This window comes from Heterodontus francisci, chromosome 16 (assembly GCF_036365525.1).
Source record: "Heterodontus francisci isolate sHetFra1 chromosome 16, sHetFra1.hap1, whole genome shotgun sequence".
Lineage (NCBI taxonomy): Eukaryota > Metazoa > Chordata > Chondrichthyes > Heterodontiformes > Heterodontidae > Heterodontus > Heterodontus francisci.
The window spans coordinates 61,313,770-61,338,345 of NC_090386.1; the positions used below are offsets into that span (position 1 = coordinate 61,313,770).

The 24,576-nt window shown below is 42.3% G+C and overlaps 1 protein-coding gene across 2 annotated transcripts in view; it reads right to left on the bottom strand.

The window, feature by feature from the left end:
• Window positions 1–103: 103 nt before the first annotated feature.
• LOC137378138 (extracellular sulfatase Sulf-2-like) overlaps window positions 104–24,576 on the bottom strand; it is a 367,355-nt gene continuing 342,882 nt past the window's right edge. Inside the window, exons 16-22 of one of the 2 annotated variants that reach the window (XM_068048256.1) lie at window positions 22,317–22,382; window positions 15,365–15,537; window positions 14,201–14,343; window positions 11,053–11,176; window positions 10,368–10,401; window positions 6,708–6,761; window positions 104–1,908 (exon numbers count right to left, since the gene is read on the bottom strand). In XM_068048256.1, coding sequence (XP_067904357.1) covers window positions 1,878–1,908; window positions 6,708–6,761; window positions 10,368–10,401; window positions 11,053–11,176; window positions 14,201–14,343; window positions 15,365–15,537; window positions 22,317–22,382 — 625 coding nt within the window. In that variant the 3' untranslated portion in view covers window positions 104–1,877. The remainder of the gene's footprint in view (window positions 1,909–6,707; window positions 6,762–10,367; window positions 10,402–11,052; window positions 11,177–14,200; window positions 14,344–15,364; window positions 15,538–22,316; window positions 22,383–24,576) is intronic. The other variant, XM_068048257.1, reaches the window with a different exon arrangement.

Sequence of the window (24,576 nt, forward strand, 5' to 3'; positions counted from 1 at the left end):
GGACGGGCACAATCAAAGGCCTTGTAACCACAGTTGGAGGGGGCGGGGGAGTGGGGGGGAATCCTTGGTTGTGGAAAAAAACAAGACATACTGGAAGCGTTAGTATGGAAGGTTGCATCGTCCAAAGAGATGAAATTTATTTTATGTCTGTTTTGATTACACGGTAAAAGATTTAATAAATGCATTTATATTAAAATTAAGACATAATTTTTAAGATATAATTCCAAATCCTGATTTCATCAGTGAGGTTAAAGACAGTCTTCAACCAATATGCCAGTTGAATCTATGAAATTGAACAAATCAGCATGAAACAAGGTTTTAAATTTAATAACAATTAGGTGAATCAAATGGTGAAATCTCAATGATGGCTGTTTTTTCTGATCTCATTTCATATAGCTGGACATTCCAGTTTGTATTGACTTAAATTCTACACTACTTGAATAAACTTCATGGATGGACATAAAAGTATTAAGTATTTACAAGATATAATTCTACGTATTATACAGAAGCTGGCCTTTCTTAATCATGTGTATCTCAAAGCTGTTTAGAATTAATTTGGGTGGAATTTTACCATGAACTTCGGGTCACTGGTGTCGGGGCAAAAAGTGGGTCCAGAACCCGCACTTGCCGGCAGTGGGAATGGCTTGGTGATTTTACTACTGGCGGCCTCTTAATTGGCCGGCAGCTCTGAAGCCTCAGCAGCGACATCGAGGGAGGTAGCCACTGGGAGCATGTTGGAGATCTCGGGACACCTCCAGGTAAGCAAATTAAAAATAAAAAATTTAGGGGGCTGATGGTTGGAGGGGAAAGCCTGCCCTGCCCTTGGCCTCCTCTTTGGGACACGGGGCCTCTGGCTTTGATTGCCCCCTGGGCTGCTGCAGGGAGCCCACCTCCATTAAGCTGGCAGCCTCCCCACAAGGCAGCAGCCACTCTTCCATTGACAAAATGCCGGCAGCCCTGTAAAATGGTTGTCAATAGGACCTATGATTATGCAAATCAGCTGATCACCTCCTTGGTGAGGGCAGCCGATCCACCTATCCACCTTGCAACCCGCCACTGGGAACTTCCCTGGCAGCGGGACTGTGTTGGGGAGCAGTCCCAACGCGTTTGCCCCTATTTTACCAGCCTGCCCCCACCTCCGTTTCCACCACCTGCGGGCCAGTAAAATTCTGCCCAATAATGACAGAAGCTGGACGGATATACAGGTCCTGAAACAAAGCAGAACCCTCAGAATGGTGCTCGTAATTCATAAAATCATTATTCTATTAAAGTATTCACTTCCCTTTCATTTCAAACAAGGCCTTAAAGAATAAGTCGATTCCTCCCTCCCATTTACATTCTTTTACATTTATTTCTCTTACATTGATGTTGATCTCTGTTCTCGCTTTCCAAATTTTCCTTCACCTCATTTTTTTTTCAAACTCATTGGCAGTGGCTGAATCTTAAGCTCTTTATCAACAAATGAAAACATGCATTGGTAGTGGAATTGTCCTGTAATCCTGGTGCTTCACCAAAAAATGTGCCTCCCTCCTCTGTTACTGCAGAATCAGTCAGTTCCTGTATTTCAAGAGTGCTGTGTTCCAAAATGATGGCTTGTGAACAAAGTGAGACATTGCTTTGAGTTACAGTAGATAGTCTAGGAACCAGTAGAAGAGGCTCTCCACCCTCATTTACATAAGTGATCCTTGATATTTACTTATCTATTAAACGTCCCCAACAGTGCAAACATTCTATCTACTTCAGCCCCATAGTTTATTCAGTCTTCAAGGCTAAAATTGAAATTCAGTCGATCATCGTACAAGTTTTCATTCTGTCCGTACAAAGTTTCAAGTTGTTGCCAGTTGACGCTGTTAATGAGGTCAGCATTTTCCAGGTGTCTAGCCTTCCCATCCTTCCCAAAGTTGTCCTCTGAAATAAAACATAAAGTAGGCTAAAAAAAAACACAAATAGTTTTCAAAACACTAATTGGCCTCAACAATTATTTTAAATTTAGAATTGGTGCTGATGGTATCTTGAGACAAAATATACCACAAAACGTCTGACCAAGGAAGGGGCTTTTTTTATGAATGAAGGAAAGATGATTTCTGTTGGGTCAGAATGATTTCACTGGCTTGCCTTACCCTGAGGAACATAAATGCACAATTCTATTTTAAGTATAGAAATGGTGAACAAGCATAAAAAAGCAAGGACAAGAATCCCAAGAATTCCTCGTAATTCCTCTTATGATTTTTGGTAGCCAGTTTCGAATTTTCTGGTATCCCAACATGGGGAAGAAGTTCATCTTGTGGCCAAAATGGGTACAAAGTTGCTAGAGTGACCATTCTGCATGCTAGTCCATGCTGGCCTGAATGTAATTCGGCTTTGGGCCTCTTCTAAATAGTGCTGGCAAACTGCAATGGCAAAGCCTGCTGTTGGCTGGGGTGCCTTTTAAGGCTTACCAACAGCTTGCTGAATTTTAGTTTGTCCAGAATGAGACTTTCTCTTAATTGTCCCCATCCCTTTTACTTTCACTTGCATAAAATCTTCCTCTTGGAACACTGGTTTCTTCCCTAGACCTATCCGAGCTTGTGCCTAGAGTTGGATTAGCACCAATTCTAAATCATTCTGAACTAATTTGGCCCTCAAGACGAAAGTTGGCCCCACAGGCCCATGCTCTCGGTATTGTTCCATAGGCGCCAGCAATCCTGAAGTATCGTGTCCAAAAAGCCATTGTGTGTGAGAGTCTTGATAGTGTCAGTGAGCTACACAATTTAGAGAGTGATTCTGCTCCTTTAGGCCCCATAAAATTAAACACAAACTTACCTGGTGGCTTCTCTTCAGCTAGACCACGAACTGACACTGGGTGCAGTAAGTACAATGCATGATTTAGCCTGTATTCTCCTAAAATGGAAAATGTGGTCCTATGTACTTCACAGACACCGATATGAATTGTAGATGGACTACCATCGCACTCTGGCTGCCCACTGACCAACAGCAGCAGTGGGAATTGAATGGTAAGTCATTCACAACCATGTTTAGGGTACTACAGTCCTGTTTCCGTTACGTGGGAAGCTTCAAACTTTATCCCAATATTGAAGAACTCAGAAAAAGAAAACCAGTGATTGAAAGTTCCAACAAAATAAGGCAAGTAATGAAAACTTACCTGTTTTCCAGTGGCCTCCAGCGGTCTCTTTAAGGACCGTTGGTTAGGCCATTGTAGGCCCTGAGAAACTGAGTACAGCATGCCCTGTCCAGTTTTTGTTAAATTTGACATTGGATTCTTACAACAGGGTTTGGCCCTGATTGGCATTGTCCTGGGGCCTCTCACCTGTTTTTGGCAGGCACCCAGGGTATTTGGAAATCGCTGGGCAGTATTTGGCAGAGATCGTACTCGTACTTTTCACCCAGAAATCAAGAATAATAGGGGATTAATCTCCCCCCACACACCCACAAGATTTGTTACATCTTAAAAATAAAAAAAACTCAGACAATAGTACCAATGGAGGGGTATTAAATGGTATAATATGAAAGATGGTTAGTAAACGTTGCTACACCAATAGCATTTCAAATAAAAACCAAACTCACAAACTTTATAAATGCATGCAGTGTTTTAGCAGGGTAATCCAGCAGAAGAGAAACAAAGAATGTTTTGAGTTCTGCTTCACTGAGAAATCAGTGCTGGTGAAAAGAAAGGTAAAAGATAGTTGTTAGGGTTTTGGAATCATAAAGTGAAACAGTTACCACATATTCCACAGTACAATGTAAAGCAGTGTATTCTTGTTTTGAAAAACATGTCTAATTCATTAAAAGTCTTGCATGCCGTCACACACTTCCACTTCAGTGCAAGCCAGGTTAAAAATTGTTGGGGCCCTGGGCACCAAGAAATTTTGGGACCCTCCACATGCTGTGTGCAAACTACACCCCCCACCCTGCAATCCATTAAAACACAAATGTGTGGTAAAATTGATGAAAAGATAGCTCCATAGCATGGTTGCAACACTGCAATAACAGTAAAATAAACTGTAACACAATATACTAAGCTTAAAAAGAACTGGTCTGGCAGTTATATGCAATTTTTCTATATTATGGTTAGTTTACCAGGCCCTGTATGTGGCTGGGGCTCTGTAGGCCCGTGTGATAATTAACCCTTGCTTTAGTGTCAAACTTTCTCTAGTAGTTTCACATTAACATTTTTACTAACACTTAATCATGGACAAAATTCTTCTGAACTAGACAAATTTATTCAGCAAATCTATTTGATCACACCTGATAGGATCATTCCTTTGCTACAATTGACTCCCATTCTTGACATACTTTCTCAACAATTACAGCAGACCATATTAGGGTTGTAAACTCTGGTTGGATAGTTTACAGAAGATTTCATTCACATATGCTTCCATCTCCAACCAGTTTAACAAGTCAAACAACCATTTCCCCCGCATTTCCAATATTTTCCATAACTAATAAATGAAATTGTTCAATGAAACTGAAAAAAAAACATTTTTTAAATCACTTTTTTGTTTTTGTACAAGAAAATGTCCAAAACGAATCTATAATTCACGGAGACTGCAAGACAAACTTGGAAGTTTATATAAAACTAAAAGCAAAATACTGCAGAGGCTGGAAATCTGAAATAAAAACAAGAAATGCTGGAACCACTCAGCAGGTCTGGCAGCATCTGTGGAAAGAGAAGCAGAGTTAACGTTTCGGGTCAGTGACCCTTCTTCGGAACTGACAAATATTCAAAATGTCACAGGTTATAAGCAAGTGAGGTGGGGGTGGGGCAAGAGATAACAAAGGAGAAGGTGTATATTGGACAAGGCTACATAGCTGACCAAGAGGTCATGGAGCAAAGGCAAACAATATGTTAATGGTGTGTTGGAAGATAAAGCAATAGTACAGAAAAGGTGTTAACGGACTGAATATTGAACAGCAGCAAGTGTAAACATGAAAAAAAAACAGTGGGTAAGCAAACTGAACAAACTAAGATGAAATGAAATAAATGCAAAAAAAGGGGTTGTAAAAAATGTAAAAATGAAAAAAAGAAAAAAGAAAAAACAACTAAAAATGAAAGTAAAATGGGGGGCTGTCATGCTCTGAAATTATTGAACTCAATGTTCAGTCCGGCTGGCTGTAGTGTGCCTAATCGGTAGATGAAATGCTGTTCCTCGAGCTTGCGTTGATGTTCACTGGAACACTGCAGCAATCCCAGGACAGAGATGTGAGCATGAGAGCAGGGGGGAGTGTTGAAATGGCAAGCAACCGGAAGCTCAGGGTCCTGCTTGCGGACTGAGCGGAGGTGTTCTGCAAAGCGGTCACCCAGTCTGCGCTTGGTCTCCCCAATGTAGAGGAGACCACATTGTGAGCAGCGAATACAGTATACTACATTGAAAGAAGTATAAGTAAATCACTGCTTCACCTGAAAGGAGTGTTTGGGGTCTGGGATAGTGAGGAGAGAGGAGGTAAATGGGCTCTTTTTTCTTTTTTACGACCCTTTTTTTATTGCATTTATTTCATTTCATCTTAGTTTGTTCAGTTTGCTTACCCACTGTTTTTTTTCCATGTTTGCACTTGCTGCTGTTCAATATTCAGTCCGTTAACACCTTTTCTGTACTAATGCTTTGTCTTTCAACACACCATTAACATATTGTTTGCCTTTGCTCCATGACCTCTTGGTCAGCTATGCAGCCTTGTCCAATATACACCTTCTCCTTTGTTATCTCTTGCCCCACCCCCACCTCACTTGCTTATAACCTATGACATTTTGAATATTTGTCAGTTCCGAAGAAGGGTCACTGGCCCGAAACGTTAACTCTGCTTCTCTTTCCACAGATGCTGCCAGACCTGCTGAGTGGTTCTAGCATTTCTTGTTTTTATTGGAAGTTTATATCCTCTCTTCCCAATAATAACAGTACACGCTTCCTCAATAATGCCAGACTCTACTTCCTTCCTATACTCCTAGATACTCAAGATCCATATTCCTAATCCTCAGATCCTCCCCTCCAATATTTTATATCCTATAAGCATCCCTCAGACTCTGAAATTCTGGGACCCCATTCCAGTACTCCTACTCATCTCTCCTCGCTCCTCCTAAAACTATTCCCCATCTTCGCAGAGCAATGCCGGAACCCACTGGTTGAATCTCAGTCTAGGTTCATGCTTTCCTGGTGGACACTTGCTGAAGTTACAGCAGCAGTATGCTGGAACACCATGGGTTTCCAAGGCTGTGTATAGTCAGTTGGCTGGTGGCTCAAAATTGCCTTGAGTGGTCCTATTGGTTTTCATTCTCTTCCTTGGCAGCTCTTTTAGTGGTAGCTGTTTACAGCCCATTTATTATTGCCTTTACTTCTTCATTTATTGGTAGGTTTCCCTACCTATTCAGTTGTGAATGTTGTTTTACAAAAAAGATATTTGAGCAAATCAAATGTAATCACACTTTCAGCTGTAGCACTTTGAGGTTTGACAGATGCTAAGGCAAATCTAAGACCTATATTTAGATAAATAAATATAAGTCATGTGTGAGTAACTGTTTCTTTGAATAGTTCTCCAAGTACATATATCATAGTACACCAAATCCATAAATGATTTACTAATTTGATAGAAAATAGAGGAAGAGTAATGTCAGTCCATGCTGAGGTCAGACTTTGCATGCAAAAAAGTTAGCAAGCAATTTGTTGTAGCAGCAAAGTTGTAGATAAATCTATTGGAGCATTTCTCACACAACTCACAGGGACTTGGTGTTTGGTCTCTTCGTTTTGGGCCATTTCCGACGCTGATATTGCCTGGTGTTTAAGCAGCAAAGACAAAGAAAAGTTTAGCATTTCAAAACACAAACTCAAAAGGGGAAAAGTCATGGAAATGGTGATGAATATAAACTTCTTGGTTGTATCATGGGCTTCTGAGATACAAGTTTTCCATTTAAGATCTGGATGCAATTCAACCCATGGATGAATAATGAACTGAGATAAAGCACCTTAAAAATAGAATGCTTTCCATACTTGCTGAGATCAGTCTTTACCAATTGTCTCATCATACCATGTGATCCTAGTTTGATAGTTCCATGCTTTATGCATAAAGCATGCTTGCAACTCTGGTATGGAGGGATAGTGGAAAACAAGTCCTCTGGAACAATGATGCTTATTTTGAGCAATAGAATAATCCCAAACTTACACTTGTAGGTGTAGTCGCACTGTTTATCTATTAGACAGATTAAATATTTAATTCTCTCTCTAATTTTAACCCAGGTTTTCCTAGTTACACACCCACAATAAATGACCCTAATTCTGTAAAACTCAGCTGTGTTCAGGCTAAATTGTTAAAATAAATAATAAAGAATAGGTAAAGAAGAAAGTAGGTTTCATTGCAATGTTTAGCGATGTTGCTGCAATGCTGTAATGATGCTTATAACCTGGTTGTATAATTATTGTTACTATCATGGACATGATGGTGCAAAAATAATGATCTTTGAGACAATGCATTATTATACCTCTCTACCTACAAACTGGAACACATGTCCTAAAAGTCAGGGACAATTTCATTCACTATGTGTAGTCCATGAAAATTCAATTTGTGTACTTTCAGTTTTATGCCAATATTTGTGCTACTAATGACTTTAATCTATTGTAGCTTCAAAATACAAATTAAGGGACCAGTAAGTGCTTCGTTCTTCACACTGCTGAAATTAAAAAGATTAACCTCTTAAGAGAAAATTTCTGCCTTGCACTGTTACAAGATTGTCAACATATTTTTCATAAGTAGGTTTATAATTTTGTTATACCTAGTAAACAGAGAACTTAATCTTTATAATCCCTCTGATTGAGAAGTGAACAAAAACAAATTAAGCATTTTAGACTTACTTTAACCCCCAACTCCTCTGAATTGTAAAAGAAACTCTTGGGAGCCTCAGCTTCAAAATTCAAGGATGTTAGTTCACAAACAGTATTGAAATTCATTCACAAAGTTGGACATTCCAGGCAAAGTTGGACAGTTGAGTGGTATGAATTTCAAACTGTAAATAGTTTTGTTAATTACACGATTGGTCTTCCATGCCATCAACGTTAAACACGTTTCTCAATATTAAAACAAGTTCTCTGATGGTGCTATGAGCTTCTATGCTCGCCAGAAGAGAAGTTTATTCATGCTCATTTATTCTGAGAAACCAGCCAGATATATATACAAAAAAACCTGCTACTGAGTACAGCAACACATCATAATTTGTAAAATATCAATCATTTGAGAAATACATTGATTCACAAACACATGTAAAAACATGACTGAATGATATGTACATTTTAAACTAGTCTTCTGCACCAATTGATCCTGGATCGACTGACACCAACCTACAGAACTGCTGAATCCCGCAACTCACCAACAGGTCACTTGCACACAATTGGAGGTAGACTAAAATGATTTAGCACATAACAAAACAGAAAGTACTGGTGACTATAACTGTGATGCAGGTGCTGTTTTTGTGTTTTTTTGGGGGGGTTTTGGGGGCTTTCAGCGCCGTTTTTACGGCATTTCGCCCTTTGGGATTGGAGATCTATCGTGGTTGTTGTTTTCCTGTTGGTTGGGGTTTTAGTACCTGTCCCAGGAAAGCTTCAAGCAAAAAATGGCTGCAACCAACACCAGAGCTCCAGACCAGGGGGTGCGTAACATTTCTAGAGTGGCGGTGAAAGATAGTGAAGGAGATGCACCCATCGACCGTGCCTTCTTCATTAAGAAAATCCTGATCGAATGCGGTGGATTCCAAGTTGCGGACATCTTCTGCCTGCAGGACCTCCCCAGCAGTGGATATTTCAATGTGACATTCAAGAATGTGGCGGGATGCATCAAGCTCCTGAAGGTGATCAAAGAGAAGGGAAACCAGGCGCCAATGTCAACCCTCACGCTGCCGTCACAACGGAACCGGCTGGTGACAATCCACCTCTACAACCTCCATGTTCCTGTCATGGATGTACTCACCTTCCTCGCCAGGTACATCGAGGTGTCCGGCAGCAGCACCGAGGTCAAGGACCCCTTTGGGATTGGGACCAGCAAGCAGCAGGTCAAGGTAACCTTGAAGGTCGACACCAAGGAGCCATCATCCATCCTCCCTCCAGCTTCACGATCGGGGGAAGTCGGGGCTTCTTGGTTTACGTGGGGCAGCCCGGAGTTTGTCGGACCTGTGGCAAATCTGGTCATGTGGTGGCCAGCTACAGTACAGTTGTCTGCAAAAACTGCAAGCAGGAAGGCCATTAGACCAAGGACTGTAAGCAGAGTAAGTGCTGCAACCTGTGTGGTGGGGCAGGCCACCACCTGCCCCAAGCGCTGCCTCAGTTACGCACAGGTGCCAAGGTCCAAGGAAAGGCTGAAGGAAGGAATGGTAAACACGCTTCGTGCTGTGAAGGAGACCGGCAACCCTTCCCGCAGCAAGGAAAATCTGTCTGAGAAGGAGAGGAAATGGAAGGCATTGGCAACCAGCGACCCAACACCTACCCGATGCCCGGAAACTCTTCCTCAACACACAGAATTCATGGAGGAGGAGGCAGCAGTGGAACAATTGGATGATTGGGCGGGATGTTGGGAGCTTTTTGGAGGGGAATCAGAGGCCTGGACAGGGGTGGCGGGGGGAATATCCAAGACCGGGGAGTGGGGGTAAAATTGGCCTGGGGATTTTGGTGTGGGTCAAGGTAACCTTGAAGGTCGACACCAAGGAGCCATCATCCATGGGAGGCCAGAGGTCTGTGGGAGAGATTAGAAGCCTGTTGGGGTGGGGAGGTGCAGAATGTGGTCGGAGGTGGAACATCAGTAGCCGGGGAAGATGGTTGGACGCCTTAGAGGAGGGGAAATTGAAGGCCTCGGGGTGGGGGGGGGGGGGTGCGTAGGTCAGAGGCCTCAGGGTTGTGGTGGGACAGAGATTGGCGGCCAATCAGAAAGGTCGGGGGTTGGTGTCCAATTGCAGTAATTGGCAAGGCAGGCACACCGGATCCCATAGATAAGTGGAAAGGCATTTACCTCTTGATCAGCAGTCCCTCACCTTGATTTAGCTGGTGGGTTTCCCAAGGCCTGGGAAACCTGGCAGTCAGGGTTAAATTTCAAACGGTGACTAAACTTAAGGCATGCAATCTCATCTAAAGTGCAAACCCGCATCCTGGGAGTGAACTGGTCGCCCTCTCCCTGTCCTGCCTCCGTTGAAACTGGAAGTGGGCAGGTTGTAGGAATGTTCGGGTGGGGATTTAAATTTTTAACAGTTTAGCCCCTGACCCAATTCCAACCCGCCCTATTTTAGGATTAATATTCCCCCAAGTACTATACGTTTGATTGAAAATAAGCAGAAATATTCCTCAGTAAAAAATAAATTTCCATTAGATATAAAGAAGCAACATTGTTATGTAAAACAAAATTACCTGTACTGATCGAAGTTTTCTTCATCTTTTCCTCCTAAACAGGGAAACATACCAATTTTGAGAACAATTCAGGATTGCCAACCATACATGAATTTAAGGAATGCCATTTTCATTCATGAAGAATGAACACAAAGTAAACCGTGCAAGAAAACAAAGTTAGGAATAATAATATGAGCTTGGAACTATTGATTCTCACATATTTTCGGCTCCTAGGTCCAAACAGAATGAGCTGTTGCTCCAAACTCTTTTAGCTAGCTCACTGAAAGAGTGCTTAGAATTATAACAAACTATTTAGCCTTTGGCTGGTTTCGTCCCTATGGAAGTTAGTATTGATGGTATATGGGAAATGAACTCCAAGTCTAGATAATTATTCTGTCAATGTCAACCATAAATTTTAATAAGGGCATTAACTCCTGAATCACTTGTAATACCAAGTTAACAGCTCCCTAATGTAATTACCATAATTAATTTGCACTGTATCTCAACTACAATATTTTTACTGAACTATGAACCAGCCTTTCATTTTTCTATAGTGTGATCCATAAATTATAAACTTAAAGACCATTAATTCTTCTCACTTGTTCAGGAGTAAAATAATTCATTTTAAGTGTAAAAGTTACAACATATGGCAGCCAACTGTGCATGCACTATATTCTATAATGGGAATACCAATAGGTATCTGTACCTGCGTTCATGTTTCTGGTCCGTGGATTGCACTGTTTAAAGCCATGACAGGTTCGCAATTCCATAAGTTGTACATGTAACTGGTTCAAAACATCTCGATCTAATGTGTTCACTGCATTCATCAGCTACAAATGGAAAATATGAACTTTGATTAAAGAGAATGGTAATTATTTACACATTAAAATAATTTAACTTTGACTGCACTGCCAGGATTGGCACATCATGATCCCAATAACCATTAGAGGACATGTGCAGTCCACACTGATAAATGCTTACACTCTGCTTTCAAAAATTACGATTGTATTAGCCACAGTTCTGTACCAGCTGGATTTTATGGGCCCTCCTAAGGCGGCTGGGGGGCGGGACAGCATTCCTGCCCAGAGGCCAATTCAGGCCCTTAAGTGGCCTATTAACGGTCACTTAAGGGCCTCTTCCCGCCGCTGCTGGCAATCTGTGGGCCACGGAGTACCCCCACCGGAAAAACCTACAACATCGTGGCTCCCCCTACCCCTTGACTTCATGCCCATACTCCCATCCCCCTCGCCGGGATGTTCCGGACTCGCCCCGACAACCACACCTCACTTACCTGAGGTCTGGGGGTTCCAGCACTGGGCCAGGGTCCAAGGCCTCTGCAATACCGACAGTGACCACCGCTTCCAGTGGTGCAGCCAATACTACTGAGCTGCCTGCCCTGTGATTGGCCGGCAGCTCTTGGAGATGGGATCCCCGTCTTTAACGGGACAAAGATCCCAGCGCTGGGCACATGGGCTTCAAAACACTGGAGGATTGCTCTGGGGGAGGGGCGGGGGGGTGGGAGGGGTGCTCCCCCTGTGTTTTCGGCCTGGCACCCAGAGCCTCACCTCCTCCACAAAATCCAGCCCGCAGTTTGGGAGAGTTCACAGAGGTTGTGAAAGCAGCATGAGCATGCCTCATATTATTATGTAAATAAAGTGAATCAGGTCCCATGACAAATTTACTTAGTTTGGATGATGCTCTGCCCACAGCATCAACTTTCCCCATTAAATCTGGTAACGTCACTGTTACAGAGGATGGGCCTACTCAGAGGCCCCCTTAAGGCAAGTTTGTTGTTTCATTCACATTTTCAAATATGTTTTATTTTCACAGGCTGCATTTATCAAGTTGGTGCAATGATGATTTTGTGAAGATTCTTTGAAACCTTGTACTGCCTTTTCGCAGAATCAACACTTATACCAGTTAGAGCACCAAAGTAGGTGCAGAAATACAAGCAGCACATATGAAGGTTGTGAGGATGGGAATAAGAGGATTTAATTTTTCACTTACTGACCCGCCAGGAGTGGGAGGGGATCCAAAAGTCACAGGGAACTCAGCAATCGGGACTACCCCGCAGGTGCACATGACATCACCAATCAGTTCCCTGCCTGGAAGCCAAGCCTGCTTAACAGGCTGGCTTCCAGTTGGTGGTGGGGGCAGGAGTGAGCCAGCAGTGAAGGCCACAGGATCAGGAGTTGGCTGAGGGGGGTCAATCAGGTGGGCTGCTGATCCCAGTGATTGGGGGCTTTGTCAGGAGTCTGTGTGGGAGAGGCACGGGGGGCGCTATCAGAGGCCTGAGGGAGAGAAACAGAGGCTTCTGGGGATAGGTTAGGGGCACTGGGGAAGGTATTGGAGGCCTTGGAGGGGGAGGGCATCGGAGACCTCACGGGGAGGTCAGGGGACTGAGGATGTTCTCAATAGCGTAGCTGAAGTCCTAGTGGGTTGCATGAGAATAGTCCCTAGGGTGTCGGTGAAGTAGACAAGGCCGACCATTGGTGTTCTTTGCAAACAATTTCTGTCTGCAATCCAACAGCTAGTTTCCTGTAACTAAGTATCCATTTCTAAGGTCTCAATGCCAGCAGTCAACAGAGTTTGTGATTAAACACTGTTCTTTGCTTGACTCCCTCATTGCTTTGGGATCCCCCTGCAGGGGTCTGTGAAGCTGCCACTAGCTCTATGGTTCTTTTTATCTGAGCACACATGGTAACAGGTTGTATAAAGCACTGTGCCTGCATCCGGCACAAGTCAGAGAATTACAAAGTATTACAAAGTATTTACAGTGCAGTAACATGCCATTCGGCCCAACAAGTCCATTCCAGTGTTTATGCTCCACATGAGCCTCCTCCCACCCTTCTTCACCTAATCCCAGCAACATATAGTCCCTTCTCCCTCATGTGCTTCTCGAACTTCCCCTTGAATGCATCTATTCTAATTGCCTCAACCACTTCCTGTGGTAGCGAGTTCCACATTCTAACTATTCTCTGGGTAAATAATGTTTCTCCTGAATTATTACTGATTATCTTATATTTATGATCCCTAGTTTTGGTCACAGTCACAAATGTAATCATCTCTACATTTAACCTATAAAGTAATTTCATAATCTTGAAAACCTCTATTAGGTCACTCCTCAGTCTTTTCTGGAGAAAATAGCCCCAGCCTGTTGGGTTTTTCCTGATGGGTATAAGTTCTCAGCTCTGTTATTATTCTGGTAAACCTTTTTTTGCACCTTCTCCAGTACATCTATATCCTTATTATAATATGGAGACCAGAACTGCTTGCAATACTCCAAGTATGGTCTAACCAGGGTTTTAGTATTAACTCCCTAGAGCAGGCAATGAATAACTTTGAGAAGGGGCACCAATTGATATTCATGATTGAGCAGCAGCAAGTGCAGGGCGTAGGATACCACCATCAAGGGATTGGTATCCAACTGGGCCTGTCTTTAGATTCAAGTCGATACAAGAGCGCAAAGTATTAGGTTCAACCTTAGCGTCACCATGAGCAACTTACAGAGGTATTCGAGAATGTGCAGCAGACCACCTCGAACATCACTGTTTGCTGTTAGAGGGATTTGCTGAAATGCAGAGCATCATGAAACTAGTGTCAATTAATGGAACAATAATGAAAATTATTTTCATGCAATAACTACTGCTTAGCCACTCACAGTTTCCACATCAGTTTGAGCATTTAACAATTAAAAGTGTGCAAGAGAACAATGAGTACAAACAGCACAGATTTTGTTGCAATGTGCCAGCTTTTGTGAAAATCCTCCCTGCCAGGTGATTCGAGCAATTTTCATTCAATGTCATAACCTCTACATTCCAAATACTCTCCTTACAGCTAATGATCCATTTTACCTGGTAAGGGTCTGTGTTGAGGTCAAAGTACTCCAGGAAACCAGTGGCAAACTCACAGAACAGAAAGTTGTGGGTCTCATTGAAGGTCCTCAAACACCAGTAGGTGTTGTTATTTGCACTGGTACAAGCACAGAATGGTCCCACTAAAACAAGAGATAAGATTGATAAAGAAATATCAGTTTCCAGATAATGTGGTGTTGGCACCCACCTCTACCTTATTACTTCTATTGAATCTACAACCATCTCTGCATTTCAGACTGTCTATGCAATATCAGCTTGTGAATGAACTAATATTTCCTCAAATCATACTGAATATTGAGAAGATCAAAATCGTTTTATTCAGCTCCTACCAAAATCTTTACACTCTTGTCATCTCAGTCAGGCCAAATTAAATGATGGACAGCTTCACAGTTCTGTTTTGAACCCCATATTCTTTCCATCACCAAACCCGTTTACTTCCAGCTCCACAACATCACTATCTGTCTCTATTTGACTTCCACTGCCATTGAAGCACTTTTCCATGTTATTCTTAAACTTCATTAATTCTGTTCTTGCTGGGTTTCCAATCTGTATCCTGCACAAAGTGCAGTTTAGTTAAAACGCCACTTCTTGCATTTTATCTGCACTGCATCATACTTGTCTATCAGCCTCACTAACTTCCATTGGCTCCCTCTTCCCCATGAGAGTCATTCATCATTTACAAATCCCTTCAAAACCTCATCCTATACTACCTCCATAACCTCTGCCAACTTTGTCTACTTCTGTGCCTTTCAGTCTTCCTACTTTAGTCTTCTGTGCACCATCCTTACTCTATTCTACTATTAGTGGCAGCGGTGTAACTCACCTCAACATGACTCTCTGGAACTCATCTCTAAACCTCCCACCTTGCTATCCCTCTCCCCACCTTTTGAAGTCTTCTTAAAGCCATGATTTTGGTGCACTCTCTTGGTGCTTTCACTATTCCTCAGCATCAGTTTGCTCCCACATGAAACACCTTAGGCCATTTTCTATGTTTTCTTCTTTTCTTTTGGGCCTCCTACAAATTATTCTTGTTCTCTTACAGGTTTCCTATTGGAACCTATAACATGTTTTAGGCAACTCTGGTTTATGTAGGTCTGGTTATATGCAGTCCAGCTGGCCTCTACTTCTGCCCTCTGCTCTTACATGTCCAATATGGGGGTGTCTGCCAGTGCTGGTTGTCATGTGTGAAACAGGTGAGGCCAGGCATACTGCACGTATCATTATTTCTCAGCCTCTTCAGCATTTTTCGCAGCTTCTTCCTTTTTCTCTCGTCTTTAAACATCCAGACATTTTCATTTTTATCCTGGCTTCCTTTCCTGCAGTTAGAAGCAAAATAGGGAACGAAAGCTCAGAATATTCTAAATCGCTTTACTGCATGCTATTAGACACTTTCATTTCTAATTACCCACCAAATTTATCCCTCATAGTTAATTTTATTTGGTCTTTTACTTATTGCAATCAGTAACCATAGGATTAATGTTTTCAGATATTCATAAGGCCTAAAAAGTTAAATTAACATGCAGTTAACATAAAAGGTAACACAAAAAAATCTTCTATCAGCAGATTAATAGTAAGTGGGTATTAAGAGGGGTGGGTGGGACCTATTAGGGACAAAGATGGCGATATATTCTTAGAGGCACAGGTCAAGGCTAGAATACTTAATGAGTACTTTGTATTGGTGTTTACTAAGGAAGAGGATGCTGACAAATTATTGGTAGAATTGGAGATGGTAGAGGTAATAGATGGGGTGAAAACTGATGGGCAGGATGGGCTGGAAAGGCTCGCTATGCTCAGAGTGGTTAAGTCACCTGGTCAAGATTGTTTGTATCTCAGGTTGCTGAAGTAAGTGGGGTTGGAGATAATGGAAGGGTTTGCCATAATCTTCTAATCTTTCCTCGATATGGAGGAGGTTCCGGAGGATTGGAGAGTAACAAATGTGACACCCTTATTCAAGAAAGGATGTAAAGACATTCCTAGTAACTACAGGCTGGTGAGTTTAACATGAACAGTCAGTAAGATTTTAGAAATAGTAATCAGAGAAAAAAAATCATTAGGCATTTGGAGAGGTTTAAGTTAAATAAGGAGAGCCAGCATGGATTTGTAAAAGGCTGATGGTGTTTAACTAATCTAATTGAATTTTTTGATGTAGTAACAAAGAAAGGAAATGCAGTGGATGTTGTCCATATGGATTTTAAGAAAGCATTTCATCAATTACTGCATAAAAGGCTTGTTAACAAAATTGAGACTCATGGAATAGGAGCGACAGCATCAGCTTGGATAAAAATTTGATTTAAGGACAGATTGTTTGTAAATGATTGTTTTTCAGACTGGAGGATGATAGACAGTGGTGTTCCCCAATGCTAGGGCCCATATTATTTTTGATATATATAAATGACTTAGATATTGGAATACAGAGTAAACTTTCAAAATTTGCCAATGATACCAAACTTAGAGGTGTGACCAACAATGAGGATGATACAAATCGACTGCAACAGGAGGACATAGATAGGCTAGCAGAATGGGCAGACAAGTGGCAGATGGAATTTAATACAGAGAATTGTGAGACGATGCAATCTGGCAGAAGGAATAGGGAGAGGAAATGTAGACTTAATGGCACATTTCTAAAGAGTATGCTGGGACAGAGGGACCTGAGGTTTCATGTGTATAGATCTTTGAAGGCGGTAGGACATATTGAAAGAGTAGTTAGCAAAGCATATGGGATCTTAGGCTTCATAAATAAAGTTATTGAGTACAAAAGCAGGGAAGTTATGCTGAATCTTTATAAAACTCTGGTTAGGCCACAACTAGAGTATTGCATCCAGTTCTGGTCACCAGACTTTAGGAACTATGAGAAGGTCCTTGAGAGAATGCAGGGGAGATTTACCAGAATGGTTCCAGGGATGAGGGAATTTAGCTACAAGGTTAGATTGCAGAAGCTGGGGTAATTTTCCTTGAAGCAAAGAAGATTGAGGGGAGATTTGATTTAAGTGTACAAGATAATCCCAGGTTTAGATAAGGTAGACTAAGAAAAGCTGTTCCCATTAGCTGATGGACTAGGGGACACAGATTTAAGGTTTTGGTCAAGAGATGCAGGTGGTACGTGAAGAACTGTTTTCCGCAGTGAGTGGTAATGACCTCAAATTTGCTGTCTATAGGGATGGTGGAAGCAGAGATGATGGTGGAAGCAGAGCAAAAAGGAAATTGGATGAGAACTTGAAGAGCCACGGGGATAAAGCAAGATAGAACTAGACTGTTCTACAGAGAGCAGTCATGAACTCGATGGCCTGAATGGCCTCATTCTGTGCCGTAATGACTCTATGACCCTATGATGGCTTGAACTTCTTAGATATTCAATTGTTTAAATACATGGAAATCAATTATAATATAATCATTCCAGATAGCATAATAAAGGATGTATAGATGTCTGGATGGGAGTGACAATTTAGTTTTGTTTCAGTTTTTTGCCTAACTTTTCTGGTAACATTCTGAAGGTATCAAGAGTTTATTTTTCTGGCTTTATTTTTCAACCAGATAATTTCACATGTAACCTATTGGAATTCTAAAAAAAACAATTTAAATGTTTGGATTATTTTAATGCAATCGGCTTCTCACTGTCATCAAGCTGAATATTTATGGCTAATTTGTGACTCTATTCCTGGAAAACAGCTGGAGGAACTAGCAAAGTGATTTGGCAGGCTTGTGAAACTATTTTTTCAATGGCATAATTGTGTCAGTCTAGAAAATAATCACAATAATCACCATAATAATATAATTATATATAATCTATTTGGATTTAATGTTGTTGAATGATTGTTTTACTGGAATTTTCAGACATATTGGGATAGATTCTTAACTTGCCCTGGCATAAAACTGATGTTACAGAATGGCTGCCAATTTTAGATGCTGCCCAATTTCCATAGAAATCAGTGAAAATGAAAATGAAAACCAGGTGTTTTCTTCCTAGGCAACCAATCCACAGCACCAGTTTTACACCTGGGAGACAAGTTGTAAAACAACACCATTGACAGGTGGAAATTAAGTCACTTTATTTACAATTACAGAGTTCATCCTCCATGGCAGTGCAGCTTTAAACATTCTTCAGCTTCAATGCACAACACATTATACAAGCACAGTTTCCAGATCGAAATAGCTCATAAACACATCTTGTTAAAACTCTCTACCAAGTGTCACCACATCCTGCTTGCTTGCCCTCCCCTTTTTACGACTTCCTGAACTAATAACTTCTGCTGTACCCAACGATTCATCACTCACACTCCAACTTGCTCTCTGAACCTAACATTCTCTCTCACCAATAATAATACAAAAGCAAAATACTGTGTATGCTGGAAATCTGAAATGAAACAGAAAATGCTGGAAATATTCAGCAGGCCAGGCGGAATCTGTGGAGCTAGAAACAAAGTTAACAGACAGGATCTTGGGTTGGGACCCTGAGGTTGGGGTCAAATGGGGGCCCCGACCCTGCAGTGTGTCAGTAGCAGTCACTCAGCAATGCTTTTCCCTTCTCTCAGTGCCCAGAGGGTGTGCTCGCTGTCCAATTAAGGATGGTCGGTGGGTTTTCGAAGCTGGAGAGATAAGAGAGAGAGAGAGAGGGTGCCTCCATCTTGAGGCACTGCCTCAGCGCTTGTAAAACTTTTCAATTAAAAAATGGCCTCAGCTGCCAGGCTACCATAGAGTCAAGATAGGAAGAAATCAGTTCAGTGGACCAGGAATAGGTTGAAATGAGGGGTCTACCAGGGCAGTCCTGTTTGTGGATCTTGGGAAGGAGGAAGAACAGGCTCTTCGAAGTTGGGAGCTATGAGGTTGTAGTCAATAGAGGGAAAATCTCCAGAGGAGAGGAGATCAGTGACAGACCTGAAGATGATGGCTTGATGTTTGGTGGTGGGGTCATGGTACACAGGGAGGTAGGAGGAAGTGTCAGAGAGTTGCCCTTTAGCCCCTGTCAGTTCGCCAGACAACAACAGCACCACCCTTGATAGCAGGTTTTATAACAATGTTAGGATTGGACCTGAGAGAACGGAGTACTGCAAGTTCAGAGGGAGACAGAGGAGGAGAGAAATTGAGACTGCGAGTGGCACGTCAGCAATTCTCAATGAAACGATCAAGAGAGGGTAAAAGGCCGGAGGGAGGGGTCCAGGTGGAGAGAAAATACTGAAGATAGGTAAAAGGGTTCATTGTCTGCTCTCTCATCAGTCTTCGTCAGAAAAAAATGTAACAGATTGATCTTTTTAATTAACAATTTCACACTTAAACATGACCTAAAGCATATTTTAAAGAGGCACAGTCTTTTATCACAGGGAGGGAGAACAGGAAAAAACAGCACTGCATCACTGTTGGCCTAATTATGTCACACTCAAATTACAGGCTCACATTTTTTCAATGCAATTATAAACCATTATCGTTTTCAGGCTAATCTGCAACAATGATAGTTGTCAAAGGGAATCATCTTATAAGCAATTAGGATCTCGATTAATGCTACATGACAAATTGTCTTTCACTAATGGTGTCATCCACACATCTCAGGCTATTTAGAACATTACCCAGAACTGCATGATCTTAACATGCAACTATTTACATCAGAGCCATCCATCTCAGGCCCTATTATCTAGTACACCTAACCCTATTTAAATAACCAGAATGGGGAGGTGACCAGAGCAAAAGGTAGCCCTACAACAACCGGTGGAATTAGCCATGGCTCTGGAATTACCCATACTAGAGACACAATGGGCATGGATTTTACCTTAGGCAGACGGGAATCCACCACCGACATAAAAGTCGGTGGCGAACCCGCTTCCGCCTAGCCCAGGGATCTGTCCCGCATTTTACGGGATCCGGGCTTTAAGTGTCCCAAGGCAGGGATTCCACCCACTTGAGGGAGGAAGTCCCGCCACAGTGAGCTGCCGGCCAATCAACAGACCAGCAGCTCTTAGTCCCAGCAGTGCCACCGGGAATGGTGGCCACTGCTGGGACTGCAGCCCAGCCGAAGACATGGAGTCAGGAGTGAAGGTAAGTTGGGCATGCCTCACCAGGGGGATCTGGTTGTTTGGGGGGTGGGGGTGGGGGTGGGAGTGGGGGGGCGTCAGGTCCCGGGGTGGATTGGGAGGCAGGGGCAGCCCTCAATCGGCTACCTTGTGCCCGACTGCCATGGCAGCCCCCCCGGCACACGGAAAGGCTGGGAGCTATTGCTGGGCTGCCTTTCACGTCCCCAGCATGCATCCTTGCCACGTGTAAAATATCCGTGGAGGCGGGAGAAGGCCCTTAAGTGGCTGTTAAGTTGCCGTTTAAGGGCCTTGATTGGCCTCAGGTGGGCGAGCCGTTCCCCCCCACCACCTGACCACTGTAAAGTTTATTAAAAAACCTATTTATTCTTTTTCAAACTTTATGTGTGCATTATTATTTATTCTTTTGTATACTTTATTTCATGTATCTGTTATTCAATGAATTTGGCCTATGATAGGCTACCTGACTTTATTGTCCAAAATCTGGGAAAATCCGAAATCCGGCATCATCTCGGTCCTGAGGGTTCCGGATTTTGGACATCCAACTTGTATTCCTTAAACTTGCCACAGAAAATAAGTCTTGTAATTAATAGCATAAGGTATACTTTTAACAATGTGATAATTGTTCATGATTGCCAATCAACCTCTCTTGCCCAGAAAGTGAACAATTAAAAGTTTGGGACTTCATTCCTTCAGGTGGTAAATAGTTGTTGAAGATTTTAAAAATGTTGAACCATTGTTAGTCCTGTTGTTCACTAAAGTCACAGATGCCCAGTTGCCTTTGCTACACCATAATATCAGCAGGCATTTCCAGGCTAAAACATTTTTGAGCTGAAGGAAAAATTCTAACTTACCCTGCACACTATAAGATTCGCAACGCCACCAAATTCCAGCCCAGTGTCTTTGTTGGCACCTGGCCAACTGAAAATCTCAGAAGACACCTTGTTCTCTGTCTCCAAGTCAGGAACACTTGCTGGAGAGCAGGAAGTCAGGAGGACACGTCTGCCTCCTCCTGACTTCTATAAACAGGTTTATAAACTTGTGTTGGAGCTGGCTAATAAAATATTTTTTTAGGATTGCTGAATACTAAGAAGAATTGTATTTAAATGTGGAATGGTAAAGCAAGGTCATTTAGCTGGTTATCAAGGAACTGATTTCTTTACATGTTATGAAGTATAAGATATACCATAATATGCCCTGAGGACTTGAAAATTCTATTTCAAATGTTTTTCCACAGCCCATTTACATTCTGGTTCATGGCGTGAGACACATGGCACTCTCTGACAGGACAGCAGATCATTTGAATGTAAATATGTTTCATTTTAAGTTCGGCACGCTAGAGTGAATATTTCCCATATTCTTGAAATTTTGCTCAGTTCTGTGACAGGCTAAAATCACTGTTGTCAACGATAGTGGATGAATGCATAACATGTTTGTACGATGATCTTCTGTTCGCTGTTATCATCAACAGTAATTTTTAGTCCAGTGTGTTATAGAAAGAAACAGCTGCATCATTTCAAATCTTTAATAACCAAAATATTATTCCACACATTATAGCAGTTTAACTTGAAAGCAGCTAACTGCTAGCATGTGGTACAAGATCACAGCATCACAGAAGCAATAACATATTTTCAATTTGCTAAAAATTAGATGAGGATTTCAGATTACTGTAAATAAACAACTCCAAACACCACCATTTAATAATGTGTTTGATTTTCAACAAATTTGTTTGTGAAACTTCCCCATTTAATTGCATCAGGTCTGTGGGATACTGGTTTGAAGCTGAAGCTAATAAATATAGTCATTAGGGTTTTTGAGCCAATTGTTTGTGGTGATTGGGAGACAGTGACACCCACCTCCCCCAAAAACAATGCTGAGTATGTGCACGCTGCTCGACAGAAGTTAGAAAAAGTCAAAGTAGGATCAAGGAGAGCAACAGTTTGCCAATTATATAGGTCTACAATAAATGAGAGCTTTATTTGAAGTGCAGAGGATCTGATGTTCTGGAAGATGCCGCTGGATGCTTGGGACCTCTATGTTAGCACATTCCTTAGTTACTGAGTTAATAAAAGACTTACTTGAAGGGATGATTAGCTCCTTTGTGCCTGAGCTTTCCTTTCATTCCCTTATGTTTAGAGGAAAAACTACAACAAAGAACACAAAGAGGACGGCAAAAACACATTTTATATACAAAGTGAATAAGTGTGTAAATGGTCAATCACAATATTAAACCTTATCATTAAATTCTTTCCCCCACAAAAAGCCTGAGAGCAAAGTGGAGAATTAAAATGACAGGTGACCTCACACGTTCTCACGCTGACCTCTCCAACCTTGGTCTACTGCAGTGTTCCAATGAAACTCAATGTAAGCTTGAGGAACAGCACATCATCTTTCGATTAGACACTTTACAGCTATATAGACTCAACACTGAGTTTAACAATTTCAGACTGTTATATCTGTCCCCGTTTTGTTTCCTTTTCTTTGCAGGTTTCAGTCTTAGCATTGTTTTTCCCTTGTTTTTGCTTTGAGATGGAAACTGTTCATCATTCTGCCATTCACACCTCCTCCAAGCACATTTTTGTTTCTTTATTTCTTTTCTTGTCCCATTACCACTCTCTTTGGCCCTGCACAACTAACTTTTTTGTCATTTAATCTCTCTTCCACTCTCCCTCCCTCCCTTTCACTTGCTTAAAACATAGTACATTTCTAACTTTTCCCAGTTCTGATGAAAGGTCATCAACCTGAAAAATTAACTCTGGTGCTCTCTCCACAGATGTTGCCAGACCTGCTAAATATTTCCAGTGTTTTCTGTCTTTATTTCAGATTTCCAGCGTGCACAGTATTTTGCACTTGTTTAGGACTCAAGTATGCCATTTTCAAACTTAATGGGCACTTTTTGTAGACCCCGATAGAGGCAAAAACAGAGGCGGATGGGTGCAAAAATTCACGTTGCCGGCTGGTGTGCCAGTTTCCCAGCACCATTCCACCCCTAGGCCATTTTCTCGGAGGCAAGATGGAGGGGGAGGGGGGAGGTTGCTGCAGGGCTACCTGCACACAAGCAGAGGGTAGCCAACTGCGCTAGTTAAAGGCCAATTAAGGCCTATTGTCAGAGGCTGATTGGAATTTTCCAGTTGGCCTCCGAGCACCCGGAGGGGTCAAGGAACAGTCCAGCTGCCTGGAGACAGCCTCCCAGCAGCAGACTGGGGGCTAGCACTCACAGAAAGCTTTCAGGCCCTCTCCCCTTGCCTGGCTTCAGCTGCAGGCTGTGCTGTGGAGGAGTTTAAAATGTTGGAGAGAGACCGCACCCATCTTGAAGCGTATTCTCTTTCTCTTACCTGAAAAGGCAGCCTTTTATTGGCTCTCCAGCTTCAAAAGCCTGCCTGCCATCCTTAATTGGATGGTGAGCCCACCTTTTGGCTACAAATTGGCCAATTTGGGGAAAAATCACACTCGGGTGACTATTCCCCACACAATGCAGGCTTCTGACCCCTGTTTGACCCTGATGTTGAGGCCCTGAAGCCCACAGGGAAAGTCATGCCCAATATGGAATTCAATTGCATTATGAAACAAAGGATTGCAATCAGAGACACTTATTTGTATTTTACCATTCTTCCTCATATTAGAAAAATGCATTTATAAATACTGTCTGGTGTTGAAACGCACAGAACCTTTCCACCAGCTGAAGTACATTACAGTGGCCACTGGTTACCTCCTGACCTATCTAAGAATGTCGTGTGAGAAGAGGTCACCTAATCAGTATATCTGTTAGGTGAGTGTCTGCATTACTTTGGGGGTCAGCCAGAAAAGGAGTGGAGGGGGAGTGTGGGAAAAGGGGGGCAGGCCATAGTGCAACCAGCTTAGTAAATATTTTATTAGACTCCATTAGTATAAAAAGTGGTTGCTTTGACTGGTATACTAAATGTACAGAATGCTTGATAAAGAGGCCAGACTGATTAAATTCCCAAAAGTGGGAATTCCCTTCTTTGCAAACATCTCCTCTGGTCATGTTTGGGTGGACTGAGGATCTGCCTGAAACAGGCCCTGGTAGATATCAGTAGCATAGGTCAGAATCCAGTGTATCCAGGTCCCAGCCAATATTCCACCTCTGCCATTGCCCTCCTGGCAGATTCACACTGGAAGGAGGCTGCCGTGCCCTGCAGAAATTTGCTGCCTATTTAACACAAAGAGGCCTGGATTATAACTCACGGTGCCATGTCGTGGTATGACATAAGTTCATGTGGTGAACTCATCAGGGAAGGGTGAGACATAAACCAACCCAGACAACTCTTAGCACTTCCTAGTTGTTTGTCACGTTGGCTCAGCTCAACCCTGTCTACT